The following is a 15,988-nucleotide window of genomic DNA, read 5'->3' as shown; positions in this document are numbered from 1 at the left end:
AACAGCCTTGTTATTTCTCACGCCAAATCCCGTAACTTGTCTCCAGATCAGTTCTATTGGGTTCTTATTGTAATGGTACTGTGGCAAACGTAAAAATGCAGCATTTGTGTGGTGTTCAAATGTGTGTGAATTCCTACGGGTCCAAGCTGCTGAGATGGTACATAGGTCCCTAAGGTTACACACTACTTAATCTAACTTGCACTAAGGACAACACACACACCCATGCCCGAGGGAGGACTCGAACGGAGGACTCGAACCTCCGACGGGGGGAGCCGCGCCACCCGTGACAAGACACCTTAGAGCGTGCGGCTACACCGTGCGGCGTGTATGGCGGGCTCGATGCTGTGCAAATGATTGTTTTTCATGTTTCTACAATACTTATCTACATATGCGGTATAAAACGATGCATGTAGTCAAAATAAAATTTGGTTTTTCATTTTTTGCCTCAAAAATTAAATTGTTATGTTTTCTTAATTTAAGCAACTTTTAGTAACAGTCTTTCATAAAATATCGATAATTAAGAATTTGTGTTTGAAATGTAAACAGAAATTTCGCGTGCAATGTGTAATTAGAAAAAAGAAGACGTGCATTATTCACAAAAAAATGATGATGACTTTTACAATTACGAGATGTAAGTATTTCAAATTGAACAAGAAAAGTCGGCCGCGGTGCCGAGCGTTTCTAGGCGCTTCAGTCCGGAACCGCGCGACTGCTACGGTCGCAGGTTCGAATCCTGCCTCGGGTATGGATGTGTGTGATGTCCTTAGGTTAGTTAGGTTTAAGTAGTTCTAAGTTCTAGGGGACTGATGACCTCAGATGTTAAGACCCATAATGCTCAGAGCCATTTGAGCCATTTGAACCAAATCCCTTTTCTTGTTGTGGATTCCATCACAAATCAAACGAGATTTGAACCAGCGAACTATAAACTGCAGTTGGTTATCGAACTGTTATGCTGCTGATTCCGCTACACATCCGTCAAGCAACTGCGTCTCAACAGTATACCATACACTGCAACGGAAAGCTTTGAAGCCGATTATCTCTGTAAATTTATGATAAACATCAAGAACAACCTATTTCTCGCCAATTTTTAATCGTGTTTTACTACGGAACAAGAAGTAAATGGTTCAATGGCTCTGAGTACTATGGGACTTAACATCTGAGGTCATCAGTCGCCTAGACTGAGAACTACTTAAACCTAACTAACCTAAGGACACCACACACATCCATGCCCGCGGCAGGATTCGAACCCGCGACTGTAGCGGTCGCGCGGTTCCAGACTGAAGTGCCTAGAACCACTCGGCCACTACGGCCGCCTATAATAAGAAGCATCCTCGGCCGTTCTCATACTGCGGAATAACAGTGCGACAATCAGAGCACAACACTGCAGAGTCTGTGACTGTAGACGATTTTTGAAATAAAAACTGCGCAGCTACGGCGTGATTAAGAAAAACGTCGATGGCTGTTGATACATTTGAATATCTTAAAGTTTCATTTAACATTACTTAGTAATAATATATCTAATACATAGAGGTATGCAGGACCCACTTCCAAGAGCGTAACAACACCAGTGTACGTGTGCTACGGCTTCTGACCAATCATCGCGTTTGTGTTTCTTTACGTGAGGTTTATTCTTATGATGAACGGAGTATAGTAACCGAAGACATCATGACAGCTGTTAGCCTTGTGAACATTACTGCGGACCATCTGAAACCCATCGTACTTGAAATCTATCCCAACAGTGATGATATAATCCAGCGGGATACTTCTCCATGTCACTAAGATAGAATCATTATTTAATGGTTTGAGGACCATGATAGTGAATCCATGTTGATGTCTTGGTGGCCTCATTCTCCTGATATGAATCTGAACAACATCTGTCAAATTTACGAAAAGACATCAAAAAAGTCACTCAGTGAATTCCAACAGTATGAATTCTCCATTGTATATTAAATATCGTTGTCAAGTGGATCAGATCATGCTGGATAATGAAGAGACCACAATTAAGACAAATTTTTGTTACGCTCTTACACTGACATACTACAGCTGTTTGTAATTCCAATTGTGACATGTTTAACACATATATTAGCTACAGCTAAAATGTGATTATATAAAAAGAACTGTTCACACAAAATATATCGCAAATACAGTATACGTAATTACTTACCATCTGGATCAAAGTATCACTAGTACCTTTATTATTCACATACGACGCATCCGTTCATACAAAAATTTATTCTCTGTGATAGGTGGCTTGCGTAAACAGGCAAAGCTCTAAACTAGTCAACCAATAAATAAATATCAGCTCTGGTGTAAATAATTAAAAAATCTTTTCTTCACTGAGAAATGTGTCTCGCGTCAGTCATTATCCAGAGAACGCTCTTATAAGAAAGCGTTGCCTTCCCTGTCACGAGATTAAGTGCAACCAGCACAAGTCCTACTCAACGAGGTAAAGTTCTGGGCAGTATGGGGAATCGAATCCGGATCCGATGCACGGATGCTACATAGGCTAACTACTGAACTACTCAGGTGGACCTATGGAGCAAATGCAATTAACAAAAATATTGTGGCATTGTGGCATCGGAGAAGAAATAAAAATTTTGAAGCTTGCCGCTGACATTGTAATTCTATCAGAGACAACAAAGAAGTTGGGAGAGCAGTTGAACAGAATGAACAGTGTCTTGAAAGGAGGAAATAATATGAACATCAACAAAAGTAAAACGAGGATAATGGAATGTAGTCGAATTAAATCAGATCATTCTGAGGGAACTAGTTAAGGAAATGAGACCCTTAAATTAGCAGACGAGTTCTGCTGTTCGAGCAGCAAAGTAACTGATGATGGTGGAAATAGAGATGATATAAAATGTAGACTACAATGGCATGGGTAGCCTTTCTGAAGAAGAAAAATTTCTTAACATCGAATATAGACTGAATGTGTTAGAAAGTCTTTTCTAAAACTATTTGTATGGAGTGTTGTCACGTGTGGAAGTGAAACATGGGCGATAAACAGCATAGAGAAGAAGAGAACAGAAGATTTTGCAATGCGGTGCTACAGAAGAATGTTGAAGATTGGGTAGGTTGATCACGTAACTAAGGAGGAGGTACTGAATAGAATTGGCGAGAAAAGAAACTTGTGGAGCAACCTGACCACACGGCGGTGGTGGTGGTGGGTGGGGGGGGGGGGGAGGTGAGCAAAAATCGTAGAGGGAGACCAAGAGATGAATACAGTAAACAGATTCGGTAGGATGTAGGTTGTAGTAGTTATTGAGAGATGAAGAGGCTCTCACAGAGTAGGGTATCATGGAGAGCCCCACGAAACCAGTCTTCGGACAGGAGTCCACAACAAGAACAACAACATTGCTTACAACTCAGAAAACTTTTTAAATCGTAGCAATCCTCATTGCAGTCATGGTGAATGCTATCAACGGCGCGCGACCGTGCCATGTTTTTGTGTAAGGGTCTCCACAGTAGAAGAAACGAGGTGAATGGACAGAAGTTGTGTGACATGTGCCTGAAGCGTTTGGCTGTTACAGCCAGCCCATATGATCACGTTTTCGGTAGTAATGTAGAGTGGTAGTGATGAGCTTTGTTTTAACTGTAGGCTGTCTACGTTGATCGGTCAAGTGCTTGCAGATCGGAATCCTTCTGAATGTAGTGCAATTATCATTTGTGATGATTGTAACCCGCTCTCGAGGGTTGTAGTGAGAATGCCGACCCCATTAAGTCTGTTTGAAAGACACAACAGTGCCGAGAACTGACCTGAGTCCGATTGTAAATGTTTTCTTGTGGGTCAGCGATACGACACTTCGCCTTATGTGTTCTGTCCTCCGCACGTCAATAGGAGCTCAAATTCTGGCTTCAGACTTCGCGCTGCATTGCATTTGCAAGAACAAATGGAAGGAACGTTTCGATACTATACATTAGATTTGTGCATGACAACCGCCATTTTTCAAAAATGGACAGTTTTTTTTTTCTGTGTATCATTGTCGTGTGAAAAACAGGTTCAGTATCTGAAGCGTCAACACGAAGTGTCACGGAAAGCTGTCGAAGGAGGTGTCGTTGCTCCACCACAACTGCCCAGATTATTCTGCACAAGACACAGTTATACATCATGGTTGAAGGAACAATACCAATCGGATCCTGTCAGAGGTAATAATCTCAGAGTATCCACTGTTAATGCACCAATGAAGTATTTTCAGTTCTTTACAATAAAAAAAAGCTGAAATGATATCGCCTTAAGTGAAAAAAGTGCAAATTTCGTCTAAATACAAAAGAATGAAGTACACTGTAATTTGGGCATCGAGTGCTCCGCGAAGCTTTTCGCGGACGAAGCGGGCTGCATCTGTAGGCAACCTGCAACGCTGACTGTGGTGAATACCTGCAGAGGGAACTCTCCAAACTACTTGCTGCTTTCACACGTTACTTTCAGTTTAGCAACAGTTCCTTTCTCAGTGGTAAGATTGTCTAGTGAAACGCGGTCCAGTTCCATCAATGGAACCATTGACTCAAGAACTGCTGTCTAACACTGGGAGATACCTAACAACCAATCGCAATGTACTCTGTTTTTTCATATATGCGACAAATCGACACAGAGTCAGACAAAGATACTGTTTCCTCAACGACGAATACTGCTCCTTTAGACAACTGAATTTTGCCCTCCCCCTCCTCTCCTCACCTCACCCCGTCCGCTCGTCCTCCTTGCCAACCCTATTCTCCCTATTCTCCTAACTAGCGCGTTGTGGCTTATTCCTTCTTCCTCGAATGGAGAAACTATTCGTGGCAGGCATTTCCAGAATGATGACGGAGGATTCCGAGATACATAATTTCCTGAACAGCCAGAGTGCAGACTTGTACACTATGTCATCAAAAGTATTCGGACACCCCCAAAAACATGCGTTATTCATTTTAGGTGCATTGTGCTGCCACCTACTGCCAGGTACCCCCATATCAGCGACCTCAGTAGTCATTAGACATCGTGAGAGAGCAGAATGGGGCACTCCGCAGAACTCACGATCTTCCAACGTGGTCAGGTGATCGGGTGTCACTTGTGTCATACGTCTGTACACGAGATTTCCACACTCCTAAATATCCCTTGGTACACTGTTTCCGTCGGCCGTTGTGACCGAGCGGTTCTAATCGCTTCAGTCCGGAACCGCGCTGTTACTACGGTCGTAAGTTCGAATCCTGCCTCGGGCACGGATGTGTGTCATCTCCTTATGTTAGTTAGGTTTAAGTAGTTCTAAGTCTAGGGGACTGATTTTTTCCACTGTTTTCGATGTGATAGTGAAGTGGAAACGTGAAGGGACACGTTGATCACAAAAGCTTACGTGCCGACCTCGTCTTTGGAAAGCTATGGTAAGGTCTTATGGAACCAAACTGATGAGGTCATCGGTCCCTAACCCTACGCAATACTTAATCTAACTGAAACTAACTTACGATATGGGCAACACACACACCCATGCCCGAGGGAGGACTCGAATCTCCGACGTGGGGAGCCGCAAAGCGCCCTAGACCGCGGGGCTATGCCGCGCGGCCGACCTCGTCTGTTGACTGACAGAGACCGGCGACAGTTGAAGACGGTCGTAATGTGTAATCTATCCAGACCACCACACAGGAATTCCAAATTGCATCATAATCTACTGCAAGTACTATGACAGTTAGGTGGGAGGTGGGAAAACTTGGATATCATGGTCTAGCAGCTGCTCATAAGCCACACAGCACGCCGGTAAATGCCAAACGACACCTCGCTTGGTGTAAGTAGCGTAAACATTGGACGATTGAACAGTGGAGTGACGAATCACGGTACACAATGCGCTGATCCGATGTCAGGGTGTGCATACTGCAGATTGTAGTGCTTAGAAGCGCTCGGCCACACCGTCCGGTGAAAAAGAAGCACTTCAGGTAAAAAAACGAAACATGCCGCTGCAGTAGAAACTGGTTTTACGGCATTTCAGTCTCTTGTTCTCTGCAAGTTAATTAAACAACACTGTATTAAATTATTCCTTTTCGAAAAAAACTTGTAACCATGCGATTGCAGGCTTTCTCGGCGTATTTTAGCTACGAAATCTTCACGGGTTATCAGCCTAGTGGCGTTGTCTTCTAGTCGCAATGTTTCAATGGATTGTGTATCCATCATCTTCAGTCGAAGTAACCAGTGACACTTTACTCACCTTTGTAAGTCTTTTCAAGTTATAAGCCATACCAATATTTTAAACAATGTTGTTTGATGTTATATATTCAGATTGTATATTATCCCTTACATGTCTCATTTCAAACAGTAAAAATCTTCCTCATTTCCTTAGAAATTGTTCAAACATGTGAATATTTTATTCTGTGTTAGTCGCTATGCACTGTGATCAGCAGTTTTCTTGATGTCAAAGATGTCATCTGTTCTGTTTCGTCGGGGTGAGATACGGCATCGCACCGATAATATCAATGACTGATCGATATTTTGTAGTATAACGCAATGCCGAGTGAGCACGATGTTACGAGTATAACTTGCTACTAACTCATAATTTTCAGTGGCTGCAATTAATGTTCCAGCTCCCTTCCTCCGCAATTATATTTTTGATCATTTATTGTTTTGACCGTCATGTGCCATTGTTTTTCAGTAAGTTGCTTGAAACTATGAAAGTCATACTACTTTTGAACAATTTTGATTTTTACTATTCTTTTAAAAAGGTTGATAGAAATTTGCATATTGAATATTTCCATATGTGCTGTATTCTTAGGTTCAATTCCAGCAGCGTGAAGCGTTACAGCTTCGTCTTTTTGGTACTACTTTGTAGCTGCAATTACCGACAATTTTTTTAGTGCACCTACAATGACCAATCTGGATGTTGCAGGCATTATTCACTGCTAGGCCATAAACGGCAGTGGTTTCATTTTATCGTAATAAGTGTCCTTATTCCCTTCCTCCCACATTCTAAAGTTTTATATTTATTGAGCTATTTGTAATTTTCATTTTTCTGTGTGATATTGATTTTATCCTTTTGTATGAAAATTATACGGGTCTTCTGCGCTACTTCGATTTGCTTCATTTCGTATATTCAAATTCTAACACCTTTAGAATGTAGCAGCTTCGGCCTTGTTGCAAATACCTTAACATAGATTACATAGAATATTTCGTATGGAATTATATAAATGTTATTCCCAAGAAACATCTGAAAAAATGTTAATTGACTTTAATACTTTACGTTAAATATTTTCTTTCTAATAGGGCTACTAAATCGCTAAATCTTTTATAAAATCCGTTTTGTGAATATGGTTTATACAGTAAGGTATCAAAAATAATGTTTCGTATTGCTTCTGCGATTTGTCAGCACATCACTTATCAGATTACTAGAATGTTATTTGTGTGAGTATGTAGTTGGAAATTTCGGAAATTTGTGGTAAGTTCCTATGGGACCAAACTGCTGAGGTCATCGGTCCCTAGGTTTACACACTACTTAATTTAACTTAAACTAACTTACGCTAAGTACAACATATACACCCCATACCCGAGGGAGGACTCGAACCCCCCCGACGGGGAAAGCCGCGTGAACTGTGGCCAGGCGCCTGAGACAGCGAGGCTACGTAGTTCAATTTGTCTGCGTTGTAGGAATTTCTCCCTTTGCACCTGCTAATAAAAATAGAAGATTTCAGGAGATTTCATATTCTGAATGGCAAGAGAGTCAACAGAAAAATCTACGTGATCTCCGACGTATAATAAATCGTAGTTACATAAAAAGGGCTTTGCATTGAATGAACGTTTATATATTTGACATGGCGATACATTTTACGATTCCATTTCGAGATAATTACAAAATTACATGAAGATAGTTCATTACACAGTTAAATACAGACGACACGTTTTACAAGTTTTCCGTTAACACATTATGTTATAGCGTTCTGGCATAAAATTAAATCATCTTAGAATATTATTGAAAGATCGGGTGTTGTTTTATACAATAAATACAAATATTTTCAAACAGATGTGCTGTTTGCAGAAAATATGATCCCACCGTTCTCCAGGGCAACCTTTGCGTTTCTAGACTGCCTTGTATATTTTCTTGCATATAACATTATTGAGCTGCATAGTCTGAAACAGAGGTTATTATTAAAAATTAATCAATGTAAAAGCAATACGAAACTGCTTAGAGGACATACACGAATTGGCTTTAGGTATATGGAACATGGTATTAACAATCTCACATTTTTACAGTTCTTTTTTTTCCCTTCATATGCACAGAAAGAAAAATAAGACACATGAGAGAGACTCAATTTATTTCCAAAGTTTTCCGAGTTTGATGAAGAGGAAGACACTACATTTACACAATTCCTTCTGTGGACAAGCGTTCTGGACCCTCCCATTGTTGGTGTGAGAAAATAATTAATTAAAAGTCTTGTGTTTGATAATACTGACACTCGAAAATTGTGCTGTTTCCGAAAATAAATGTTTTTGCTATTTTTCATAAAGTTGTGAGGAGTCCAGCAACCACAAACGAGGAATGCCAGTTTTCACTTTCACTTTTCTCGTCACACAGGATCGTCCTTGATATCAATACTATCTATCATTTTTTTAAAAGACTATTTCAATGTTTTGCGACATCTGATTTTTTCTGATGCAGTACCAAAGCTGGAAAATGCTGTTACTGTTCGTATGAGGTGGATAAAAGACCAAAGCTGGAAAATGCTGTTACTGTTCGTATGAGGTGGATAAAAGATATACTCTGTACCCTTTCATGATGTAAAAGGGTTATTTTATTTCAGCACCTATGGTAAGTATGAATATGAGAAAGGATTTGTGCACATCTACCGATTTAAACCAGTTGGTACTGTGCTGACAAGCGTGTTAAAAGTATTAACCACACAACATAATTACGTGCCCCTCTGCGTACTGTTATTAGCCGCAAATCTCGTTTAGTTAGCTTCAAACGTTCGCAATATAGCAGGTATTACACGACTTAACCTGTGGGGATGCATGTCACAAACTGAAGTCCAACGCCAGATTTTTCTGTCTGTGTGTTACGCTAAATCTTAGCATCTACTGTAGGGATTTTGATGTGGTTTTTCATTAATTGATAGACTGATTGACAAGGAGGGTTGGTGTAAGTCTATACATACTACAAACAAGTAGTCTTATCTTGGATAGTTAGTGTTGCTGCACGAACCCGCGCGTGTCGCTAGTGTTTTATATAAAGCTGTTCGAGTTACGAAAAGGAATGCCGACGGGACATGATGGTATTTCTATACAAATGGTTAAAGGCCGAGGCATAGTAATCTAACGTTATTTACAGAATGTTTGCAAAAGAAGACAATTCTCCACACTTGGAACAGAGCTAAAATAGTTCCGCTTCATGAAGGGAGACAGAAAGATTACATAAAGAATTGCCATCCTATCAGCAAAACTGGAAGCGCATTTAGGCAAGGAAAGAGCGTACCACAAAAAGTTATTCTCAGCTCCTGTATAGGAAAACATCAGACCCTCTAATTAGGAAAGTAGGATACGTGTCAACACAAAACCATGCCTAAACCACTGTCTATCTGTTCTTGACGTCGTACAGTTTGCGCTTGGTAGAAACAAATTTAACGACTGATCGAAGAACTCAATAAAGCAATTCTGAAAAGAAGACGTAAATCAGCTTTAATAATGCTAACATCAAATAAGACTATACATATTACTGAGTTGAGGAAGTTTTGTATTTCGGGTAGCAAAAGATAACGACTGATTTGGCAGCATAAGAAAGAATCAGAAGCATGGAACTCCGCGGGAATTTATCCAGGGGGGAGGGGGGGGGGGGGGAGGGTTGGACGCCGCGAGAGGAAAGGGGCGTGTGCAACACTCTCTAAAATTGTTATTTTCGATATAAATCACTGGGTCACCTTCGAGATGTGTCATGGCACAGAACAGAATTTTATGGGTGACACAAAGAACTTAATAAATCACATAGAAGGGATGGTTGTCGATTCAACTCTAGAAGTGTATCAGAATTGTGTGATTAATAAAAAAGTCCTGCGGGAGGAGGGGGCGGGGGGGGGGGGGACAACGCCTGACAAAAGAAGGTCGACACGATGTTAGAAGGTATCCCATGACTTTCAGCACCTCAGTGTGCAGCACTTGTGTACCAGCATTATAAAAGGTAAAACGTAAGTTTATCTGACCTCACAACGGTCCTTGTTCTCCCTGTTTAAGTGTTCAGACCTCGAGAATTAATTTTCGTGAGGAACTTCACCACCAGATTCGAACGATTAACTGCACTACTACACTACTGCAGACAGAGTCAGTGGCAAATGAACAATTCCAAGCATTCGTAATAATTTTCTTTCAGACCAACAGGATTGCTCGGGAGATGAAACAGTCATGTCTCGCTGCCCTCGGGCAAAACTGGCTCCACAAACAGATTCGAAGCAGTGTTTTGAACACCCTGTGTAATTTATTAAAATAAATTATTCTCAGTTTCTCCAACGTTGCTTTCCGAATTTTGGAGTGGAACTGCGGTCAATTATCACTTATATTGTGTACTAATTTGCTTGAATGAATAACGTAAACATTTTTTATATTATTCGCTAATGCTCTCCTTGAGCTTTTTCTCGAGGGGTACAGTGCTACAAATTTTGAACCAACATCTAAAACTACAGTCATCCATCACTTTAAATTTAAGTACACCTCCATATGCTTTTATCCAAATACATCACATGTTGTCAGGATTTAATTTATACATACATACCATTCTAACACACAGTGGTTTATCCACAGAAACACCCCCTGTAGCTTTACCAGAATACGTCCACACAGCTTCTTTTAATATTAAGATTTTATGTGCAACAACAGCATGAGGTGGAATAAGTTTTGAAGACACAATTGTTGAAATACTATCTTTGCCGTCTCTAATAATACCGATAGTGACCCAGTTCTGACACCATGAATGTCAACAGTGGTTAATGCAAAATCAAACTTTGTATGATGGCATGTGGCAGGACCACAGAAGAGTTACCGCTAGGTAACACTTGTAGCCGCCACATTACAGTCAACATCAGCATCATACAGTTATTTATATAGTGTAGTATTTGTAGGCTGCCAGTGACAGTGAGACGCTCATGGCATACACCCTTGTGTTATTGCAAGAGGGGCGTAGATGTGCACTGTGGTTTTATCTGAAACATTATCAGAAATGAATGGATAGATCTCTCCTTCTTTATATTGATTGGAGACCTTAGTTTTTTTTTGGTGCTCATATGCTTCCAACAATTTTCTCAGTCTTTTCTCCACATTGTTAAATATTAAGAATTCCCTGAGGTCTTTGGTGCATTTCTTTATCCCAAAATGTCCATAACTTAAATAAATATCATCATCATCATTTATTGCCTTATCGGGCCTTTAAGGCCTACAGCAAGAAGAACAAAAGGAAAAGTAAAGACAAAAAGACTTACAAAAGTACTCTATACAGTAGTAAAAGTTACATATGTACATTACAGCTTAAAGAAAAACGAAAAAATAAACAGGGCATTTAATCAAAGGTTTAAAAGGCAAGAGGGATACATTACAGAAACAAAAAAACAAAAAAAAAAAACACACACGCAGTGTCTGTCAATTACACGAGAGGAGGGAGCTGTTGCAGATGGCAGTCCATCTCATCCGGTCGTTGGCGTCCTCCTCCACGGCTGCTGGTTCCACTTCTTTCAGGATCGTTGTTATCCTATCCTTCCATCGAGTTCTTGGGCGTCCTCTAGGGCGTTTTCCTGTGGGTTGAGAGTGGAGGACTCTGTTTGGAAGGGATCCGTCTGCCCGTAGGATGTGGCCAAACCATTGGAGTCTCTTCTGCGCCAATATTCGTCCAATGTGTGGCTTTCCATATCGCTGGTATAAATCTTCTTTTTTTCTTCGTTCCCATTTACCTTCCATGGCATTGTAGATGGGTCCATATATCTTCCGAAGTACCTTCCTTTCAAATGCACATATTGCTTCTTCTGCTGTTGCTGATGTTGCCCAAGTTTCACAGCCGTATAAAAGTACTGGTCTCACCAGTGTCGTGTATAGGTGGATCTTGTTCTTCTGCGATATCAGCCGAGATCTGAAAAGATTGTTCAGGCTAAAGAACATACGATTAGCATTTGTTATACGTTGCTGTACTTCTTTCGTTACTTCACTTCTATTTGTTAGTATGGAGCCCAGGTACTTGAACTCTTCAACTCGTTCGAAGGTATGCCTGTCGACATCAATGGAAAGAGGGAGATCTCGGCGGCGTGATACAACAAGATATTTAGTTTTTTCCTCGTTCACCACCAGCCCAATTTTCTCTGCATTGTGGAGGAATCGGGAAGTATCCCTGCGTACTTGCTCTAGAGTGTCGCCAAGGATCACAACATCATCAGCAAATGCCAAGATTGTGTCTGCTCCCACCATCTCCATCTCTCTGGTTCGACAAGTGTCACGGCTTACTTTTTCCAGGGCCAAATTGAATAATATTGGCGCCAATGGATCTCCTTGTCTCAATCCATTTTGTATACTGAATGATGGTGATAGTTGATTACCAAACCGCACTTGGGCCGTAGACTGAGAGTAGCAAGCAGCAATTAAGCGGATGTATTTTGATGGGATGCCAAGTTCCTCTAACGTTTCCCATAACGTGGCGCGGTCAATGCTGTCATAAGCTTGTCGAAAATCGATGAAGATGAGGTGTAGATCCTTATTGAATTCGTAGAATTTTTCTATCAACTGCCTCAGAGTAAATATGTGATCAATTGTCGATCGTCCAGCAACGAACCCACATTGATAGGTCCCTACAATTCCTTCAGCCAGTGGTTTCATGCGGTTTAGTAGCAGTGTTGTAAAAACTTTGTAGCCAATTTCAAGTAACGAAATCCCTCGGTAGTTGGATACATGAGTAGCATCTCCCTTCTTGAATATGGGACATATGATTGCTCCCTTCCATTCCTCAGATCGATCACGTTCTTGTTGACCGAAGACATCATTGTAGTGTCGAGCATGTAAGATCCTTTCGCGGGGCAGATATGAATTCAGACCATTTTTTAGTGGTAGTCAAACTACGTCTGAAACTTTCAACCATGTGGAGAAGAAATTCTGAAATGATGGTCCGCTTCGACAAGAATAAGTTGAAAGATGTAGAAGTGAGACAGACGAAACTGGATACGTAAATGGATTTTCTGGATTTAGAATTGGAACATGGAATGTAAGGTCAATCATGACGGGGGGAATGAAACAACTTGGAGGAGAACTGAGTAAATATCAATGCATAGTGGCAGCAATTCAAGAAACAAGACTTCCTCAGGGTGTTATGAAGATTGGAGATACTCACACGCTCTTTAACAGCAATGAGCTAAGCCCAGCCTGGACTTCTGGAGTTGGTTTTGCTGTACACAATAAAATGATATCGGCTGTCAACAAATGGTCTCCTGTAAACGACCGAATCTGTTGGATGATTTTACACGCTAAACCATATAAGATCTGCCTAGTCAACTGTCATGCCCCATCAGAGGATGCCGATGAAGAAACAAAGAATAACTTCTATCTAGAACTAGAGAATGTAGTAGACAAACTCCCAAGACACTCAATTCAGTTGATAATGGGAGACTTCAATGCCCAAGTGGGAAGAGAAGTGCAGTATCGTCCAACGATAGGGCCTGATAGTATCCATGAAACAAGCAACGAGAATGGTATCAAATTAATTAACCTTGCCGATACAAGGAGAATGATCGTTAGAAGCACATACTTCCCCCGCAAAGCAGTGCATAAAGTAACCTGGATATCCCCAGATGGAAGTACGATGAACCAGATCGATCACGTTCTTGTTGACCGAAGACATCATTGTAGTGTCGAGCATGTAAGATCCTTTCGCGGGGCAGATATGAACTTAAATAAATATATAAAATTAATTTGTCTACCTCATTTTCCAGCTAATCAAACTTACAGTCACTCGAATCAGGATCAATCTTTTGATACAAAATGTACTAAGTAACATTTCCTTACTTTTACTTCCCATAATTATTCCACTAGATTAGTGTTTCTTCTGAATTTTGCTCTTTGTGCATGTTTTGACTAACCTTTGTGACACGGTCCCCAAACTTCCTCCTTTTATGTGTAAAATCTTCATCTCTTGTGGTTTGGTTTCAAGTACTGTAACGATATTCATGCCAAGTAGCAACCTAGACAGATCCGCGGCTACAGTAGTTTCTGAACCCGGCACACAAATAACTTGGATATCATATTCCTATGGCACTAATAACCATCTTTACAGTTTCCCACTTCTTAAATTGCTGTCTGACCAGAACGGTAATGCTCTATGGTTGGTGTATACGAAAATTTTCTATCCATAAGTTAATATCAAATTTTTTTGAAAGCCTGTTCCATAACCAAAGCTTCTTTCTCTGTCACAGAGTAATTTCTTTTCCATTTGTTTAGAATTCTGCTAGCAATACTGACTGCCTTTCTTTCTTACCCTATAACCTCAAATAATATTGCAGAAATATTCGGACACATCTGCACCTAATCAAAATCTCTGTGACACATCAAGTGTGACAATATGACTGATCTACATAATTCTTCCTTAATTTGCGCTGTTTCTTTCCTGCATTCACCTGTCCACATTCGAAACACACTGTTCTTCGTTACGTCCAGCAGTTTTTTGGCAATAATTACCTGATTTATAACAAATTTGCGATAAAATAGACAAAGGCCTAGGAAACATTTTATTTACTTTCTATTCTTGGGACCAAGAAAGTCCATAATAGCTTCCATTTCCTGAGGATCTGCTCTTATTTCAGAAGCTCAAGTAATATATCCTAGAAATTTTATTTCCTTTCTTACCAATTTTGATTTTTACAAATTTAGTGTAATGCTCTTGTCTTTAGATGTCACTAAGCATTCTTTTAATACTTGATGATGTTCATTCCAACTTCTTGTGGCAATTAATATGTTTTTTGCATAGAACATTGCCTTCACCAGTGAATCCTCACCCAACACTGTGTCTAACTTTGAAATAAATGCTGCAGTCGATATTTTCAGGCCAAATGGGAGTGGAATCTTCATCCTTCCCCCCTCCCCTGACAAAGACTGTGTATTTCCCGCAATACCTCATCTAAGGGCACTTGCCAAAGTTATATGTTAAATCAATGCTGCACATTACTCTTGTATCATTAAATTTCTATACAAGTTTCGCTTGAGACTCTGATCGAGCCATTTGCGGCACTATGATCTTACTGATAGCACCTGCATCTAGCGCAGTTCATACCGATACGTCTCGTTTCAAAACCACTACTAGAATAACTAATTCCATAACCTCTCAGTCAATCATTTCTTTATCAAGTACCTCTCTTGTCCATACTGGGACAGGATGTGGTCACATTCCAAAGGCATCATGTGGTATAACCTTAGATTTATGCACAATGTTTTCCATCAAACATGGTTAACTTATTTGCCTCAGTAGCAGTCAACTCTTTTATTTCTGTAACCCTTTGATGTATCTTATTGTTAATTTCAGCATGTATTCCATTATCTGAATGCACAAGTATATCTTCCATCATCGATTCGAACTATCTTTCTTGTACATCCCACAACAAATGTTCCCACATTATCTTTACTTTCATCTCTGCATTCTTCTCTGCAGGCATTTCATACCTTCTCCATGAATTTATTATTTTATTCCCATTTACAGTGATTTTACCTCTGGCAAAATCTATTTTATCTGAGTTGCTCACTTATCAACCAGTTCATACTTGGTCTGGTTACTACCATTGCATTAACTGTATAGTTCTCCCAAAGGATGACAGAATCTTACTTTTATCTCCACATGCTGTGACTGTTCTTATTCCTTGTACCTGTAACTACAGGATCTCATTACTTACCTTAGTCCTAAATGAACGTTTTATGCTATGGTACTTGTTTTGGATCCTGAATCCACCATGGCTGACCTTTAAATGATACAGCTTTATACCAATTTGAGATTGAAATGCTTCAGCAACTTCTCTCATCCTCCTTCATCAGTGTCTCTTT

The 15,988-nt window shown here is 40.2% G+C and overlaps 1 protein-coding gene across 1 annotated transcript in view; it reads right to left on the bottom strand.

Moving 5' to 3' along the window:
* Nucleotides 1-7,855: 7,855 nt before the first annotated feature.
* LOC124545198 (fatty acid-binding protein-like) overlaps nt 7,856-15,988 on the bottom strand; it is a 30,100-nt gene continuing 21,967 nt past the window's right edge. Inside the window, exon 3 of the mRNA XM_047124062.1 lies at nt 7,856-8,077. Within this exon, the coding sequence (XP_046980018.1) occupies nt 8,027-8,077 (51 nt within the window). The 3' untranslated portion in view covers nt 7,856-8,026. The remainder of the gene's footprint in view (nt 8,078-15,988) is intronic.

This window comes from Schistocerca americana, chromosome 8, assembly GCF_021461395.2.
Source record: "Schistocerca americana isolate TAMUIC-IGC-003095 chromosome 8, iqSchAmer2.1, whole genome shotgun sequence".
NCBI lineage: Eukaryota > Metazoa > Arthropoda > Insecta > Orthoptera > Acrididae > Schistocerca > Schistocerca americana.
This window is presented reverse-complemented; position numbering and strand designations above follow the sequence as displayed.